Below are 17,708 nucleotides of genomic sequence, written 5' to 3'. Positions count from 1 at the left end.
ATGTTGGAGGATCGTAGTGGCTCTTGGGAATAATCTTCCAGAGTAAAGGAACATTTCCCTGCAAATTCACAGTAAGGGGCAAGGAAGGAGAAACGCAGTGTATAAAGCACAGAGTAGAATGACCAGAGGGAGCACTAGGTCAGCTGCGGTTGCAGCTGGGTTCGTATGCAGTGATTGGAACCCGTGGGTCCCCTTGTAACTTGCAGTGCTCCTCAGAGTAAGGTAGCCAGGTTCCAAGCCATTCAGGAAGTGCCTTGATTTGGCAGACATCTCATTCAGGCCCACCATATGTGAGGCTGATGCTGTAAATGCTGACCTTGCCCAAGCCCTGTCATGTGTAGGGAATGTGAGCATAGTATTCATCTCGGATGAGCTGATCTCTCTCTCTCTCTCTCTCTCTCTCTGGCAGATTCTGTCTCCCCACAGAGCACCTCCCCATCCTCTAGCACCCCCACCTCTCCTGCAGGACACATCAGACCGAGCTCTCTTCATGGGCTAGTGCCGAAGCTCAGTGGTCAGCGTTACAAGGTGGGGCGCCGCAAGTCCACCAGCAGCATCCCCCCATCTCCCCTTGCATGTACTCCTTCCTCAGTCCCACAGCCGCCTTCTCCTCAGAGGTCTCCATCGCCACTACCAAATTACACCAAAAACGTTCATTCCTTCCAGGGCAAGACCCTGTCTCCCCCCACCATTGTCAGGCAAGTGTCTCGGCCCAGGAGTGCCGAAGGCCCCAGGTCCCCTCTGCTAAAACGAGTCCAGTCTGCTGAGAAAATTGCTACCTACATAGCAGAAAAGAAAACCATCAGCAGCCGGAAGCTCACACTGGAAATGCCTCCAGGAGATGGGACTGGGGAGGCTCTGGGGGAGCGGGAGACTCCTGTCCAGGTGGGAGAGCTCTGTGCTGTGGCTTACCCAGGGACCCCCCGAATGAGAGACTGGACAGGGGAAAGGCATGACCGCGACCAGGAGGTCATTGTCATGAGGAGGCTGAATCTGTCAGAGCGCAGAGACTCCTTTAAAAAGCAAGAAGCTGTCCAAGAAGTGAGTTTTGATGAGCCAGAACTGGTGCCTATGAGTGAGGATGGCATGAAAGCAGAGGCCAAGCTGAACAAGGAGCATGCGCCATGGAGACTTGCCCCTCATGCAGCTTCCTGGGTGCAGACCAGACCAAGTTCAGCATTTGGTAGCTCTTCCGAGCCCCCAAACCCAGAGCAGATGCCTACTGTGGTGCCCCAGATAGCAGTTCAAGGGTCAGAGACCGATGAACAGGAGACTAACACAGCTGAGTGGGAATGCCAAGGGTCCTACCCTATCCAGTTGATGGCCAGGGTCTATACTGAACAAATGGATGGAACTACAGCAGTGGAGTACAAGAGTGTCTCCTCCCAGTGTAGAGAGAACCGGGAGCAGAGAGAGTTCTGTGCAGGACAAGAGCCCTCAACAGCTTCTGGGTCCCCGCATAGGACATGTTGTGGTAAGGACACGGTGGGCTCACCCCAGCTGAGAAAAGCACTTCCAAGACTGAAGTTGTGGGGGAGCTCAGGAATGCAGGAGCATGAGTGCACTGAAGCTGAGACGCCCAGAGCAAATCAACAAAAGATGCATGATCAGGCTCGTAAAAAAGTCAAGGATGAGTAATAGCCACACTTTAAGCAAAAGGAACTGCTAAAGGTGAACAGGTGATAAAGTGACAGGGCTTCTTCAGCTCTGCATGAACTTCACAAGAGATCAGCTTCCAGAAAAAGCACATCTGTGTTGGAGACTGACATACCATCCAGCTGCTGAGATGCATTCTTCAAATTACATACCTGAATTTTGTGAGAGTAAATGCATCTGAAACATTTTTAACATCAGACCTGGCAGGGGGTTGGGAATAATTTGACGAATTTACTTACAAAAGGTTTTTGTACTAACTGGAAAGATGTTAATATTTTTGTAGAGCTAAGGAAGCTGCTCTGTTGTGATGGCATTTCCTCAGCAGGACCCCGTTGTAAATAGAAGGGATTAGACATGAATCCTTGTAACTAATTTATTACCTTTATAAGCTAAGAGGAGGCATCTGAGGGCATCTCAACTGACTTGTGCTGGAAGAAGCATTACCGCTGTTTTGTAAGTGTTTATAATCCCACCTCTGAAATGCACTGTATGTTTTCTGTAATTTCTAAGAACCACTAGTTTTGCCCCTTTTGTTATTGTCAGTTTCAGGTGGCAATACATAAAGAAAACAGTTAAGAGGCAAGCTTTAAAATACCATTTTTGGTAGAGTTATGCACAACAGGGTATGTCTTGGTGCTTTGATCTTCATACAGGTGTCTTATTTCTCCCAGAAGAGCTGGTCTTCATTAAAGGTAAAAGCAGTAACTTTATAGTGATGGGATTCCTGTTCTGGAACAGACCAATGGTCCGTCTAGTCCAGTACCCTACTCTTGCCAATGCCAGATGTCTCAGAATTAGGCATAAATTTCCCTCTCCCCAATATGTTTGTTTTGGAAGAATTTTTGCTTTGGTGTTTTAAGATGCTCCTGGGCAGGGGACACACATGTGATTGATGCCCACCAAGAATGTATGAATCAAGTATTAACAAATCCCAGACAAACCTTGTTGAATAGTTTCCAGATCCTGGCCTTGTGCTGTCGCTGGCATTGAACATTTCCCCCCAGAATGTCGTACATACATCTCAAACAACAGCTCCTCTTCAGCGTGTATGCTGAACCATTACTCTTCCACTTCTTCTTCTTTGACATGTTGACTTGGCCAATTCTAGGACACAGTGGTACTGATAAATGGCAGCACAGCTCCAGGCCACTGTGCACGTTTGCCAAGATGGGATTGATTTTGTGAGTGAGAGTGAGAACTTCCTTGCTGTGTGTGGCTGGTTCCCATATATGTTAATTGATGCTGCATATAAGCCATGGTGTTTGGGGTAGAAAATGAATGTTTTCGTAACCTACAGAAGTTGCCTCCGATTCTTTCCACATTGCGGTTATCTTTCTTGGCTAAGTGAGCTTGGATGGTAACATATTCGGAGCCTTCCAGTGGCTGCTAGCTCAGCCAGAGGGGTTTCTGCACAGTGAGGTGAGCTGTTCCCTTCTGCTAGGTTGTAATTGTGTTTCCTCTCCACAGAACAAGAGACTCTGCTGAGAATCTTACCATGTCTGCCTCATGGCAATGAGAGGGTCACCAGGCTGGCTCATCAGGAGTGATTTTATCATGTGAATCTTAGTTGCAAGAGAGCTTGGGGATCTCCTGGCATTTGGTGATTGATCCAAATTGCTCTTTAGCAGCTGAGGAAGTTGAGGGATTTTCACTTGAGGCGCCGCTGGCAAGAGGGGATGCACCAAGGGATTAGACTCCTTTAAATCATGTTAGCGAGACTTGATATATTGGGCTAGAATATGCCTTAGTGTGTTAGTTTATAAGCCGCTCCAGGATTCCATCTTTTGGAATCAGAAGATGACACCTAAGAAGCAGTTTGACAACAGCTAAAGAACCACAAAACTGGGATTAGCCCATGAGCAATATCTATCTCCTCTTGTCGCATTGGTAGGTCCTGTGTTCCCGGTCTTCATGCACCTTCTAATCCAAATCAGAAGACTAGACATGATGGGCAAGGAAAGTCTGGATTGGCTAATGTCTTTTGGTGCTTTCTATCTTTCCTTGAATCTGCAGCATGTGAGGACTGTCATTGTTCAGCACAAGGCCCTGTTGTAAACGGTAAGCCTACAAACTCTGCCCACTGGCTTTACATGCTGAGTAAGCAGCCAAGTACAGGTTACCTCTTGGCACCAGATGTCTAACCTTGTTTAACTGATCCTGTTTTCCAGCTGCTCTTGGCTAGCCTGGTCCCATTCAGATTGTGCTCCCATGTTAAAGGAAAACAAGAAAGACTATAAATTTGACTTGACAAAAGGCACCTTCTTAAGCTTTTTACTGTGGGTAGGACCAGGAATGGAGGGAACATTAAGTGATTTCTTAGAGGAACTTGCAGATTTGTCCATTTTTCATTAAAAAAAAAAAAAAAAAAAAAAACTTGAACATCTCCCCTCCCCCCCCCCAATCCCTTATTCAAACCTCATCACCAACAAAGCTGCTGTAATTATTTAATGTGTTCTCTACCCCAGGTATGTCCTTTTCCTCTCTCCCATATAAACGTGCTCTCAGTGGCAGCTCCCAGGAGTAGCGTAGGGCAGTGCCACCTGCCAGTCTAGCTTTTCCAAACTGAAGCTCTCCTAACTCATTTGGAAAGTATATATTCTTTAATAAACAAAACACAAATAGAATGTATCAGTGGCTATTTCTATTGTGTCAGCCTTGTTCAGGGGCTAGAACAGGAACTCAACCTTCAAACAGAAAATAATAGCTGGGGATTTGCATGGTATGCTGGGTTTCTAGTGCGGGTTTCTTTTTATGACATCTGGGCAGATTATGTGAGCTTTCAAGGACTCACTGGTGGTCCCCTGGCACTTGTGCATTCCTGCCACATTAACAGCAGCTCAAGATTTGACCTTCTTTTTTTTAAACTTCCAATTTTAAAGTTTTTAAAGGAAAAGAAAAAGTAGAATTCTCATGGTCTGACTTCCAAAGACTGAGCTTGGGCACACTTCTAAATGTCCATGCAATGGTCAATTTGTACTTTCAGACATGTAGACAAAACCTAGATAGTTGTAGAGGTTTGTAAGAACTTGTATGATCACCCCATCTGGTATCTCATGCATGAGAACTACAGCACTGTACTGCTTATTCCTATTCTCTGAAAGTATTTGTTTTTTCAGGCTTTGTGTAAGCAATAGGATTGCCAATGAAGATGTAATAAATAGGCAAGCTATGGGTTTGATAGATCTGTCAGACCTCAAAGCTCATTCAGGGACCTGTGTGTCTGAACCAAATGAAAATTAGCTGAAGGGTTACTGATTACCTGTGACTGTTTAGAATTGGGGGGGGGGGGTGTCTTGTTTTCAGACCACTTGTTTTAGACAAGATTGATTTTTATAATCGTATAGTCAGTTTTTGTTTGTGTTTAATGCTTTTTTTTCCTTGTAGCGAGAGATTTAAATAGCTCTGAGCCAAAATAAATTAATCCATTTGATCATCTTTTCTGAGATGTTCCACGTGAGAGGGAGTTGGTTAGGAAAAGCACAATTGGAATTTATCCATCTGTTTCCTTCCTTCCCTGGGCCAGGTTTCAGTATCTTCATGCAAATATTAACAGAGTTTTTGTCTGTTTTCAGTGATTTACAGTTTCTCCGCTGTATTCTGCAAACAGCTAGTTTCTAAAACCTTCCCCAGGATGTGCTTTCAGAACATAGACATTCCACAGAGGTTTCTGAGTGAACAGAGCATTTAATTAGAGCCCTACATTTTTATTAAAGATGTAATAAACTACACACTCTGTTGTCTCAGTTGTTTTTAGTTGTAATTTCTGAACTCCCTTTCCCTCTTGTGCTGGTGGATATGTATGAAGAGTCCCTCCGGCACTTTCCAGCATTTCTAAGGTTTTATATGATGTAAATGTTTACATTTGATAATGCATATGTGTTTTTTCTAACTGCAGTGTTTGCAGAAACTGACAGTGCAAGTATTGGGCTTTTATGTCGAAACACTTATTTATATCCCTCCCTGTGTACTTTGTATTGTGATGATATCTAACCATGTGCGCAAAGTTGCCAGAAAGGTATTTTTTTATTATTATTTGTATAATGCTAATGTTTGTTATTTTGTAGCACCAGTCTCACCGTGAAGTGATTCCTTTTCCCACCTCGGACTTGAGAGTAACTGGTGATGCTAGCTTTCTATTTTGATTGCTTATTTAAACAGAATTTGGGTTTTTTTTAAGTTTGTGTGGCTGTTTTAAATTGACTGCTTCTCCTGTGTTAATCCTCGTAGTAGTTTACCCAGAAAACAAGCAAACAGTAATGTTGGTGGCCAAGAGCATGTATTAATTCCACATCAGCCGCCTGTGGAGGCACAGAAGCACTTTCTGGTCTTGGGGTTTAGTGAACGAAATAGTTCTTTGCTAGATGACAATGCAGAATGAAGTGTTTTTGCTTCTGAAATGATGTTGCCAACAATTACTCTCTGTTGTAATCCTGTTTCTGTGGAATCCGTTATTTCCTTTTTTTTTTTTAAATTTAATCTTGCTTATTTAGGATAGGTTTTCTGCTTGCTTGCTTCCTCTGCCTTCTGTATTAACCATTCAGGAAGTTAGCATTGTTGTTTTGAAAAAACTTAAAAATGGACATCTCCTTTACACTGAGCAGGTGTAAAAGGGTTTCAACAAGACAGTGGCTGAAGAACTATTATGTAAGAAAAAACTCATTTCAGAAGTTGTATTCAAAGGATTTTTATGGAAAATATCTTAAAAGAAAACAGGACCTTGTCTTCCTGTATTGTACTGAACACTGGTCTTGGTATGAATATATTCAGAAAAAGTTTTATGTTGTTATAAAATTGTTCCTTGAGATGGAATTGAAGTTCGTAGTCTTCTGTTCAAGGGGGGAACTACTTAGTTCAGAACTGCTGATACTAAAGCTTTTAAAAAACATTTTGGAAATAAATTTATTACTCCCGCATGTTCACTACCCAATCTTCCTGATGTGTAACACGAACTAAATGACATGCAGTGTAACAACTGCTTCAATTCCTTCCAGATTTTGCAATTCATAGACTCATAGGTCAGAAGGGACCAATATGATCATCTAGTCTGACCTCCTGCACAAGGCAGGCCACAAAACCCTACCCATACACATTTATAACAACCCCTAACAACCCCTAACCATGACTGAGTTATTGAAATCCTCAAAATTGTGATTTGAAGACCTCAAGCTGCAGAGAATCCATGCCTGTGACTCCACTGCCTGTTTGTTCCTTTGTGTGAAGATCTTGTTGAATGGCAGTTCACATCCCAACTTCAGCCAGTAGATTTTAGAGTAAAATCCTGAAATTAGCTGAAGCACTAGCTGATGCTGTCAACTCAGCCAGCAGGCTCAAGGCCAGGATTGCATCTGTGGCACTGACAACTGGTCTGCTCAAGTAAAAGGATGCACAAGAGTGACCAGCCCAAGAAGCTAGAGTATAGTACCTGATAGCACCAAATATTTCCCATTCATGACCTCCTTCCCTTCCTTTGCTCTGCCTGTAACAAGCTCACTGCAACCCATGATTTACATCAGGGGTGCACAAATTTTTCCAGTCATGCCCCCTTTACCATTGGTCACCCTCACTCCCCTCCATCACTTTTAATCTGAAGTAATCCCTTCTCCGCTGCTGCTGGCGGCGGTGCTGCCTTCAGAGCTGGGCAGCTGGAGAGTGGCTGCCGTTAGGGCATTCATATTGCTTCCAGTACGGGAGGACTATTTTTTTTAAGCCTGGTCCTGTCCTGCTCTGCAGTACCTACTCTTTTTATCCCCCTCCCGCTATTATGGCAGTGGGTCCTGTAGGATGTATGGGATTCCAGTTCCTTTGTGCCCCCAACCTTTTTCGCCTCCCTGAGGGGCATGCCCCCACCCCCAACTTGTGCACCATTGACGTCCATCTCACTTCCTTTGTCTCCTCACGCTTTCTGAAAACCAATTCTCTACCTCACTGCAGACTCTTTTTGCTTCCCTCACCAGCACTGCTGTCAAGCTTCTCTTTCATTTCCAGCTACTCTCCCATGGCATCTTCCACAACCCAACCAACCTTCCTTACTCTTCTCTCCTACTCCTCTGCGTGGCTATCATATCCCTCACCCCATTCTCGAACCTCTCTGATTTGATGTTTTTCCCGTTACTCTGCTGAACTGCATAAGGCCTCCTAATCATGGCCTGGACTGACTGACAATCTTGGTGACTCACTTGATGTGGTCTTCATCAAGCACTGCATGCTCTCTCCTTCCCCATCTCCTCCCCTTTCATCTCTGTTCCCTTATTTATTTGTAGAGGCCCCATTCAGGGACCATGGCACAAGGGTGCTGCACAAACAGGAAGATGGTCCCTACCCAATGAGTTTAATCCCTTTCTCTACTCACTGATTTCTTTCAAAATTGGGCACACTTTTCCACTTCCTCTTGCACAGTTCTGTGACCTCAAGCCTATTGAACTCCCACACCACTGACCCAGTCATTTCCCTCCTCTCCGGCCTTGCTCAGAGCACCTGCGCTACTCCAGTCTTTGGCGTGTGAGATCTTGTCAACCACTTTTTCCCCCAAACCTAAGGAAAAACCCTTCTCTTACTATCTCTTACCCATTTCCTCTCCTCCCTTTTCCCTCAAACCTCTTTGGGGATGTGTCCTCTATCCACTTTGTTCTGGCTTCTCTCACTGGGGTCAGCACTGACCACCTGGACAAATCAGAAAGCCTGTTCGCTATTCATTCCACTCCAAATATTTGAGCCAGTGTCTTCCCAGCTTACTCTGTTTATGAGTGGTTGTCATCTGTGGGAGGCCTGAAATTAATTTAGGATGGACAAACGGACTCTGGCAGCACCCTGGATCCTCAGAAACTTGCATAAATGACAAAGTGCTCACTAAACATGGGCCAGAAAATTGGATTTTGTATTTATCCTGGACAAAAATAAAACTCTGCCTCTGTGCATTCTGAAATGTATTTCCAGTGAGCCTTGTCAGCCAGTTCCCAAATCCAGTGTGTTTTGCTGGCAGGTGAGCAGCATCTCATCAGCACTCATTTAAACATGGAACTGGGCCTGTTCTCACAAAATATGTAAAATATGCGTTAGCTGAATCTAGCTGCTCTGCTTTCCCACCCTGCAAGAGTCATCAGCATGTGCAAGACTGAAAAGGCAAATCTTCCTCTTCCATATGTACACAATTACCTGTCTGACACCTACCAGCTGAGAGTGTTTGCACAAAATCACGCTTCCAGCTGCCTGTCTCGCATTGGATGGATTTCAGTACAACTGCAAAAGAATAAAAGACAGGCTGCTCCCACTGCCACCACGAAGTTTCCATTCTGCGGGGAAAAGATATTACTTAAACCTTTTGGAGCTAATCATGTCTTTTTTTTATATTCCTCACTGCCTTGTGGGATGGCAGCTGAGCTGGGCATGGCAAGACTTGTTGCCTTAAGCATCAGTGCTGGAGTTAGGTCAGAGCTGAGCTTCAGTAGATTAAGGAAAAGGCCAGACTGAACAAGAGCCCCACTATCTTGTGGGCAAAAATGACAAGAACATAAGAACGGCCACTCTAGGTCAGACCAAGGATCCATCTAGCCCAGTATCCTGTCTTCTGACAGTGTCCAATGCCAGGTGCCCCAGAGGGAATGAACAGAACAGGTAATCATCAAGTGATCCAGCCCCTGTTGCCCATTTCCAGCTTCTGGCAAACAGAGGCTAGGGACACCATCCCTGCCCATGCTGGCTATAATTGATGGACCAACCTATCCTCCATGAATTTATCGAGTTCTTTTTTGAACCCTGTTATAATCTTCGCCTTCACAACATCCTCTTGCAAAGAGTTCCACAGCTTGACTGTGTTGTGTGGAGAAATACTTCCTTTTATGTGTTTTAAACCTGCTGCCTATTCATTTAATTTGGTGACCCCTAGTTCTTGTGTTATGAGGAGTAAATAACATGTCCTTATTTACTTTCTCCACACCAGTCATGATTTTATAGACCTCAATCATATCCCCCCCTTAGTCATCTCTTTTCCAAGCTGAAAAGTCCCAATCTTATTAATCTCTCCTAATACGGAAGCTGTTTCATATCCCTAGTAATTTTTTGTTGCCCCTTTCTGAACCTTTTCCAGTTCCAATATATCTTTTTTGAGATGGAGTGACCACAGCTGCATGCAGTATTCAAGATGTGGGTGTAACATTGATTTATATAAGAGGCAATATGATATTTTCTGTCTTCTTATCTCTCCCTTTCTTAATGATGCGCAACATTCTTTCACTTTTTTGATTTCAGAGAACTATCCACAATGACTCCAAGATCTCTTTCTTCAGTGGTAACAGCTAATTTAGACCCCATCATTTTATATGTATAGCTGGGATTATGTTTTCCAATGTGCATTACTTTGCATTTATCAACATTGAATTTCATCTGCCATTTTGTTGCCCAATCACCTAGTTTTGAGAGATCCCTTTGTATATCTTTGCAGTCTGTCTGGGACATAACTCCCTTGAATAGTTTTGTATCAGCTTCAAATTTTGCCACCTCATTGTTTACCCCCTTTTCCAGATCATTTATGAATATGTTGAATAGGACTGGTCACAGTACAGACCCCTGGGGGACACAACTATTTACCTCTCTCCATTCCGAAAACTGACCATTTATTCCTACCCTTTGTTTCCTGTCTTTTAACCAATTAGCAATCCATGAGAGGACCTTCCCTCTTATCCCATGACAGCTTACTTTGCTTAAGTGAAGGACCTTGTCAAAGGCTTTCTGAAAATCTAAGTACACTGTATCCACTGGGTCCTCTTTGTCCACATGCCTGTTGACCCCCTCAAAGAATTCTAGTAGATTTGGTGAGGCATGATTTCCCTTTACAAAAAACATGTTGACCCTTCCCCAACAAATCATGTTCATCTATGTGTCTGACAGTTCTGTTCTTTACTATAGTTTCAACCAGTTTGCATGGTACTGAAATCAGACTCACCAGCCTGTAATTGCTGGGGTCACCTCTGAAACTCTTTTTTAAAAAAAATTGGCGTCACATTAGCTCTTCTCCAGTATTTGGTACAGAAGCTGATTTAAATGATAGGTTACAGTCTACAGTCAGTAGTTCTGCAGTTTCACATTTGAGATCCTTCAGAACTCTTGGGTGAATCCCACCTTGTCCTGGTGATTTGTTACTGTTTAATTTATCAGTTCGTTCCAAAACGTAATGACACCTCAATCTGGGATAGTTTATCAGATTTATCATCTAAAAAGAACGGCTCAGGTGTGGGAGTCTCCCTCACGTCCACAGCTGTGAAGATGGATGCAAAGAATTCAGGTAAAGGGAAGAGCCTTCTGTCCACTTGGGAATACTGAGGAGTCTTTTTCTGCCTGTTAGTTTGCTGACCTGAAAGAAGACAGGATCTTTAACTCTGCCCTTTAAAGTGACTTGTTTGGGTGAAACTTGTAGAGCATGCCTGAGGCCCAAAGCTGAGCCAGTAAAAGCTGCATTCAGCCAGTTTCCAGTGCAGTGTGAGTGGTCCCATGTAGTGTGGGAAGTTTGCATGTGTCTAGCTGTGCAGCGCTGTCATTGCTGGTGATTTTTTTTTTTTTTTTTTTTTTAAACCAGTGAAGAGATTTGCTTGGGGCTGGAGCCAGGCCCTCCATGATGCATTGAGCTGTTCCAGCCTCCTAGTTAAGTTAACCCTCCTGGGTTAAGGTTAGAGGCGAGAGCAACAAGGGTGATGTCATAGTGGGCGTGAGCTATAGACCACAGGATCAGAAGGATGAGGTAGACGAGGCTTTCTTCGAACAACTAACTGAAGTTTCCAGATCACAGGCCCTGGTTCTAATGAGGGATTTCAGTCACCCTGACATCTGCTGGGAGAGCAATACAGCAGTGCACAGACAATCCAAGAAGTTTTGGGAGAGTATTGGGGACAACTTCCTGGTACAAGTGCTGGAGGAACCAACTAGGGGCCCTGCACCTCTTGACCTGCTGCTTACAAACAGGGAAGAATTGGTAGGGGAAGTAGAAGTGGATGGCAACCTAGGCAGCGGTGACCATGAGATGGTTGAGTTCAGGATCCTGACAAAAGGAAGAAAGGAGAGTAGGAAAATACAAACCTTGGACTCCAGAACAGCAGATTTAAACTCCCTTAGGGAACTGATGGGCAGGATCCCCTGGGAGGCTAATAGGAGGGGGAAAGGAGTCCAGCAGAGCTGCCTGTATTTTAAAGAAGCCTTTTGAGGGCACAGGAACAAACCAACCCAATGTGCAGAAAGAATAGCAAATATCGCAAGTGACCAACACTTAACACTTAAATCTCTGGGTGAGCTTAAACTCAGAAAGGAAGCTTACAAGAAGTGGAAGTTTGGACAGATGACTAGGGAGGAATATAAGAATATTGCTAGAGCATGCAGGAGTGTAATCCAGGAAGGAAAAAGCTGAAGTACTCAATGCTTTTGTTTGCCTCAGTCTTCACAGACAAGGTCAGCTCCCAGACTGCAGAACTGGGCTACACAGTATGGAGAGGAGGTGAGAAACCCTCAGCGATGAAAGAACAGGTTAAGGACTATTTAGAAAAGCTGGATGTGGACACATCCATGGGTCTGGATCTAATGCATCCAAGGGTGCTGAGGGAGTTGGCTGATGTGATTGCAGAGCCATTGGCCATTATCTTTGAAAATTCGTGGCGACTGAGGGAGATCCCAGATGATTGGAAAAAGGCAAATATTGTGCCCATCTTTAAAAAAGGGAAGAAAGAACACAGGGAACTATAGACGGTCAGCCTCACTACAGTCCCTTGTAAAATTATGGAGCAGGTCCTCAAGGAATCTATTTTGAAGCACTTGGAAGAGAAGAAGGTGATCAGGAACAGTCAACATGGATTCACCAAGGGCAATTCATGCCTGACCAACCTGATTGCCCTCTATGATGAGATAACTGGCTCTGTGAATATGGGGAAAGCGTGGATGTGATATATCTTGACTTTAGCAAAGCTTTTTATACAGTGTCCCATAGTATTCTTGCCAGCAAGTAAAAGTAGTATGGATTGGATGAATGGACTATAAGGTGGACAGAAAGCTGGTTAGAGTGGTGGGCTCAACAGATAGTGATCAACAGCTCAATGTCTAGTTGGCAGCTGGTATCAAGTGGAGTGCCCCAGGGGTTGGTCCTGGGTCTGGTTTTGTTCAACATCTTTATTAATGATTTGGATGATGGGATGAATTGCACCCCTAGCAAGTTTGCACATGACACTAAGCTGGGGGAGAGGTAGATACGCTGGAGGATAGCCACTGCAGGGTACGGATAGGGCTACTGGCCAGAGCTGACCTAGACAAATTCGGAGGGTTAATTGGACCTTCGGTGACCGAAATTCTGATGAGGTCACCAGACCAAGGAACAAGGGCAGAGTCCTGCACATCCGATCTGGCAGTCATCCAAACGAGCCGTAGGCCGCAAGGGTGACCACTTTATCCTGGCTGCATCCGCCGATACCTAAGAGCTTGAGCAGTATCCTTTCTCTGCAAGTAAAGACCCTGAGCCTGCCAAACCCACATACGAGTACTTCTTGCAATTTAGGCTCACCCTACCAATGAACTTTCAGCTAGTGAGCTCTCGTGTAAACATTAGCTCACTCTTCAACTCGATGCATAAGAATTGGACACACAGACAGGAGATATTTATACATATCAGAGAACATGAAAGGTGGAAAGTTATGCATACCACAACAGAAAGTCTAATCACCTTGAGATGAACTATATCAGCAGGAGAAAAAAAAACTTTTGAAGTGGATAATTAAGATGACCCATAGAAGGTGTGAGGGAGAACTTAACATAGGGGAAATAGATTCACATAATCGATCTAGATAAACAGAGTTCTGAATTCCAAATGCCCCGTGGTAATTTTGCAGTTCCTTAATTTCAGTGTAAGCACAGCATCTATCCTGAGAGGCTCCCTCCACTTCGTAAAAAATCTTGAGAGTCAGAGCAGGCTCAGTCATCGACTTATTAAGATGCGATGCACACTCCAGACTGATAGCAGTCACTTACCGTGCAGCATGTCCTCTAGCATGTCAACAATGAGCAGCTAACCCAGTAGCTATCCTGCAGCTCTTCCACTATCTCTAGTAGCGCACTGCACGACTTCGTACGTTGTCATTTAACTGGTATACCGACTTCAAAGTCTTAATGATTCCTGTCTGTGTATTCCATTCTAACTGCGATCCGTCTTATAGCAGTGAGGACTTATGTGGGTGGTGGAACACAAAAGCTCATGCCTGCAAATTAACAGTTCTGTACGATCTCTAAGTGCATGTTCAAAGTTACTCCCTATCAGTCCAATACATGCAGTGAGTGCAGGCGCAACCTAGTGTTTATGCAGATCCTCACCTCTAGCCCCCCGCAACTTGAGACCATTCATACTCGTCGCAGGTCGTCAAACTGGAGAGCTTCTTCCTGTTGCAGGAACATCTTACCTCAGGTTAGCTCACATCCTAGGGGAGTACACTTGCAATTAGAGAGCTCCCACTTCACCAGGGGACACTCCTTCGTGGTCTGGATGAACACCTGTTCGTGATCAAGTAACTCAGAACGCGTCCTGAGATCAAGTGAGGACACTGTACCATCTAGGACTTCCATACGGCCGCATCGTCAGTCTCGGCGGACGTTAAAATGCCTGATTGCTCGGATTGCTGACGATATAATCCAGGCGTCTAAGTCTAGATCGGGCTTATAGTATGCGATTCACCCTGAGCTGCGCGTATAATCGATTCTGGAACTCTCACCAAAACGAAAAATCGGAGGGTTCTCGCGGATATTCGACCCAATGGCGTAGGCCTGCTCGGCACATCGATCCGCGCAGTGAACTAAGAATGGACGTGAATACTCCCATCGATTTTAGATAGTTGCGCATAGCTGTAGTACAGTCGCTACTGCACTATCAAATCAGCAAGTGACCAGGCTGTCGAACCCCATTGCACTACACGGTATGTCTAGACCAAAGTACGACTTTCCGCTGGACAGTGGCCTAGGATGCCTGGTTGCGAGTATGTTCTCTTGCGATTACAACCCAGCTGTGGTACCGCAAACGCACAGTCGTATTGTAAAACACGATTCCGCATTCGTCTAGCCCAGAACTCCCCTGGGTCACTAGGAGTATCTGATGCTGCGTAATAGCGCCTAGAGGACAGCCATCTGTGAGCCCCTTCCTGAGGTATGATAGATACAAAAATCCTTATTTAATTACCAGTGAGGGTTATTCGGTAGAGTCCCTATCTAAGGACCTGTTATTCCGCAGACCCTGGTTGAGGGATGTGGGGGGATCTAGTCCTCTGAGGGCAATGGTTAATGCCACAGTACTGATTCATAATAGGCACATGGACCCTGAAGTACTTTTTTTGTAGTAGCACATCACTTCCTTTTTAGAGGATGGCAAATTTAGCTACCTATGAGAATAGAAAACTCTTTTAAACCCCTATCAGATCTGTGAATTCAAAGCAGAAACCGACCAACATAGGCACAGCCTAAGTACACTGCACAGCAATCAATCACTGTATGGAAAAGAACTCCCAGAATAAATCATGCAGAGCCCTTGTTGGACAAGACAAGGAGGACATTGGAATGGGGACAGAGACACTGGAATCAACCGTCAAGCAGAGTTATGTTTCCTTGAGGAACGAAAAAAAAAACAGAACTGGTAAGTGCATAATCGAATGAAGATACCATGGCAGTGATGATGTTTCTGGAGATATAGAAATGTAATCGGCCCTATGGGCACTCGTTTCGAGGCCTTGGCCAGCCTGTCGTAAGCAAGTACTTGTTTACTCCGGTATAAAGCTGTTGATATTAGGAAAACTAATGGCATATTGGGGTGTGTATTAGTGAAGCCACTTGCCCAGCAAGTAGTCGATGAGGGAAAGTAGATCATTCCCCCTCTATTTGGGCAGCGTAGGTGGGGGCCCAACATCTGGAGTAATTGCCGAACCAATTTTGGGGCCCCAACTTACAGAAGGGACGGTGGACACATTGGAGAGAGTCCAGCAAAGGCGACAAATGGAAAAATGATTAGGCTGCGGTTGAAGCCATGACTTAACAAGGAGAGGCTGAAGGGACCGGGGTTATGTTACGTCCTGCAAGAGAAGAAAGAGTGAGGGGGGATATTGATAGCAGCCCTCAGCTACGTAAGGGGTCCAAAGGATTGAGTCTAGACTGACAAGGAAGCCCATGGTCCTCACAGTTGCAGGGGGCGGGATCTGATATTAGAAACACTATTTCACTCGGAGGGTCTCTGACGTAGGTAATGGGGGGGCTCTGAAGGGGACATGTCCACCGGCCGTCACGTGAGGGCGAGCTGGCTGGGGGGGGGGCTCTGAGGGTGGGGGGGTCAACTTGAGCCGAAGTCTGGGCTGGCGGGGGGCTCGGCCGGGTGGGGGTCACTGGAGGGAAGTGCCGGTGGGTGGGTTCTGATGGGCGGGGCCATAGTGGGGGAGGGACTAGTTGCCCGGGGTGGGGGCGCTGCCGAGGGACCTGTCCCAGAGTGGTGGGTGGACCTACCCGGGTATAATTTGGGGCAACAACAACATCCTTCCCGTTTCGTTAATATAAATATAAAAAAATGATGTGACGTACTGGCGGGTTGTGGGAGGGCGGACTCGGGTGTTTCCGTCCCTGCTCGGGAGTCGCCGTTATACCCTGTTGGGTCGGGAAGGGGGCGGGGTTATCTCTCTGCGCTCGGGTGTCCTCGGAGCAGCCGAAGGCCCTCAGATTGCTTCGGGTGTCTCCGCCTTCGCTCGTGTGTTTTCGGGAGGGGGCTCGGGTCGTTCCGCTTCACCTCGGCTGTTTCCGCCTGGCGGGGAGAGGGGAGAGAGCTGAGCTCGCCACTGCCTGGCTGAGGCGCGAGGGACGCGGGGCTGCGGCGGGGCGGATGGGGCTGGCGCCGGCGGAGAGGTGGGTCTCGGCCCGGTTTGTGTGACTGACGGAGCGTGGCTGGTAGGTGGCACGTGCCCCAGCCGGGGGAGGGGGGCTGGGTGCGCTGTGCCCCCCGCCCCGGGGAGGGGAGCGGAGCTGAGCTGGGGGGGGCTGGGTGCGCTGTGCCCCCCAGCCCCGGGGAGGGGAGCTGAGCTGGGGGGGGGCTGTGTGCGCTGTGCCCCCCGCCCTGGGGAGGGGAATGTGTGTACTGTGCCCCCCAGCCCCGGGGAGGGGAGCTGGAGGGAGAGGGCTGTGTGTACTGTGCCCCCCAGTCCCGGGGAGGGGAGCGGAGCTGGGGGGCGCTGTGTGCACTGTGCCCCGAGGGGAGGGGAGCTGGGGTGGGGGGCTGTGTGCACTGTGCCCCCCAGCCCTGGGGAGGGGAGCTGGAGGGAGAAGGCTGTGTGCACTGTGCCCCCCAGCCCCGGGGAGGGGAGCTGAGCTGAGGAGGGCTGTGTGCACTGTGCCCCCCAGCCCCGGGGAGGGGAGCTGGAGGGAGAGGGCTGTGTGCATTGTGTGCATTGCAGCCGCCCATCTCGAGGTGGGACAGTGGGGGGAGAGGCTGTGTCCATTGAATCCCCCACCCCAGGGTGAGGTGGGTACAGCTGGGTCTGTTGCACCCCAGCGCTTCAGGGAGAGAGTGCATGCATTATGCCAGCCCATTTCATGGAGTGGATGGAGGGGCAGGATGGTATAAAGTGACTGCTGTCCTCATTGGGCTCCTGGTGCATGGGGGTGCTGGATGTGTTGCAGCCACTTCAGAGGAGTGCAGTTGCCCCCAGCATTTAGAGGAAGATGTGTCCTGGGTGATAATGCTTTCCTCTCCTGGGGCCATTCTCAGTGTGCCTGAGGAGGGGGCTGCAGGACCTTCCCCGCTGCTGTCTGATGGCTGTGGGTGCAGGATAGGCTGGGGTGGTTACAGGGGGATCTTGGATGTAAAAATGTAAACTCATGTTGACTCCATCTGCCTGGCTTTTGACTTCCTCAGAAACAATGGAGTGCGTCTTGGCTGAGCCTGGCAGTCGGGAACCTGGCCCTGAGAGGCAGTGTATGTGGAGGGGTTTCTGAAGCTTGTTCCAGGCTCTGGCTGGGGACAGGCAGGCTCTTAGCATGGAGTGGCTTTGAAATGGCTGTAAAGTGAAATT

At 46.8% G+C, this 17,708-nt stretch overlaps 1 protein-coding gene across 4 annotated transcripts in view; it reads left to right on the top strand.

Annotated features, from left to right (window-relative positions):
- Nucleotides 1-6,465, top strand: part of MAST3 (microtubule associated serine/threonine kinase 3) — a 64,217-nt gene extending 57,752 nt beyond the window's left edge. For all 4 annotated transcript variants that reach the window (XM_075070963.1, XM_032782835.2, XM_032782839.2 and 1 more), the window contains one exon: nucleotides 410-6,465. In XM_075070963.1, coding sequence (XP_074927064.1) covers nucleotides 410-1,638 — 1,229 coding nt within the window. In that variant the 3' untranslated portion in view covers nucleotides 1,639-6,465. The remainder of the gene's footprint in view (nucleotides 1-409) is intronic.
- The last annotated feature ends 11,243 nt before the right edge of the window (nucleotides 6,466-17,708 follow it).

This window comes from Chelonoidis abingdonii, chromosome 11, assembly GCF_003597395.2.
Source record: "Chelonoidis abingdonii isolate Lonesome George chromosome 11, CheloAbing_2.0, whole genome shotgun sequence".
Lineage (NCBI taxonomy): Eukaryota > Metazoa > Chordata > Testudines > Testudinidae > Chelonoidis > Chelonoidis abingdonii.
Note: the sequence above shows the minus strand (reverse complement) of the source record. Positions and strands in the feature narration are given on the sequence as shown.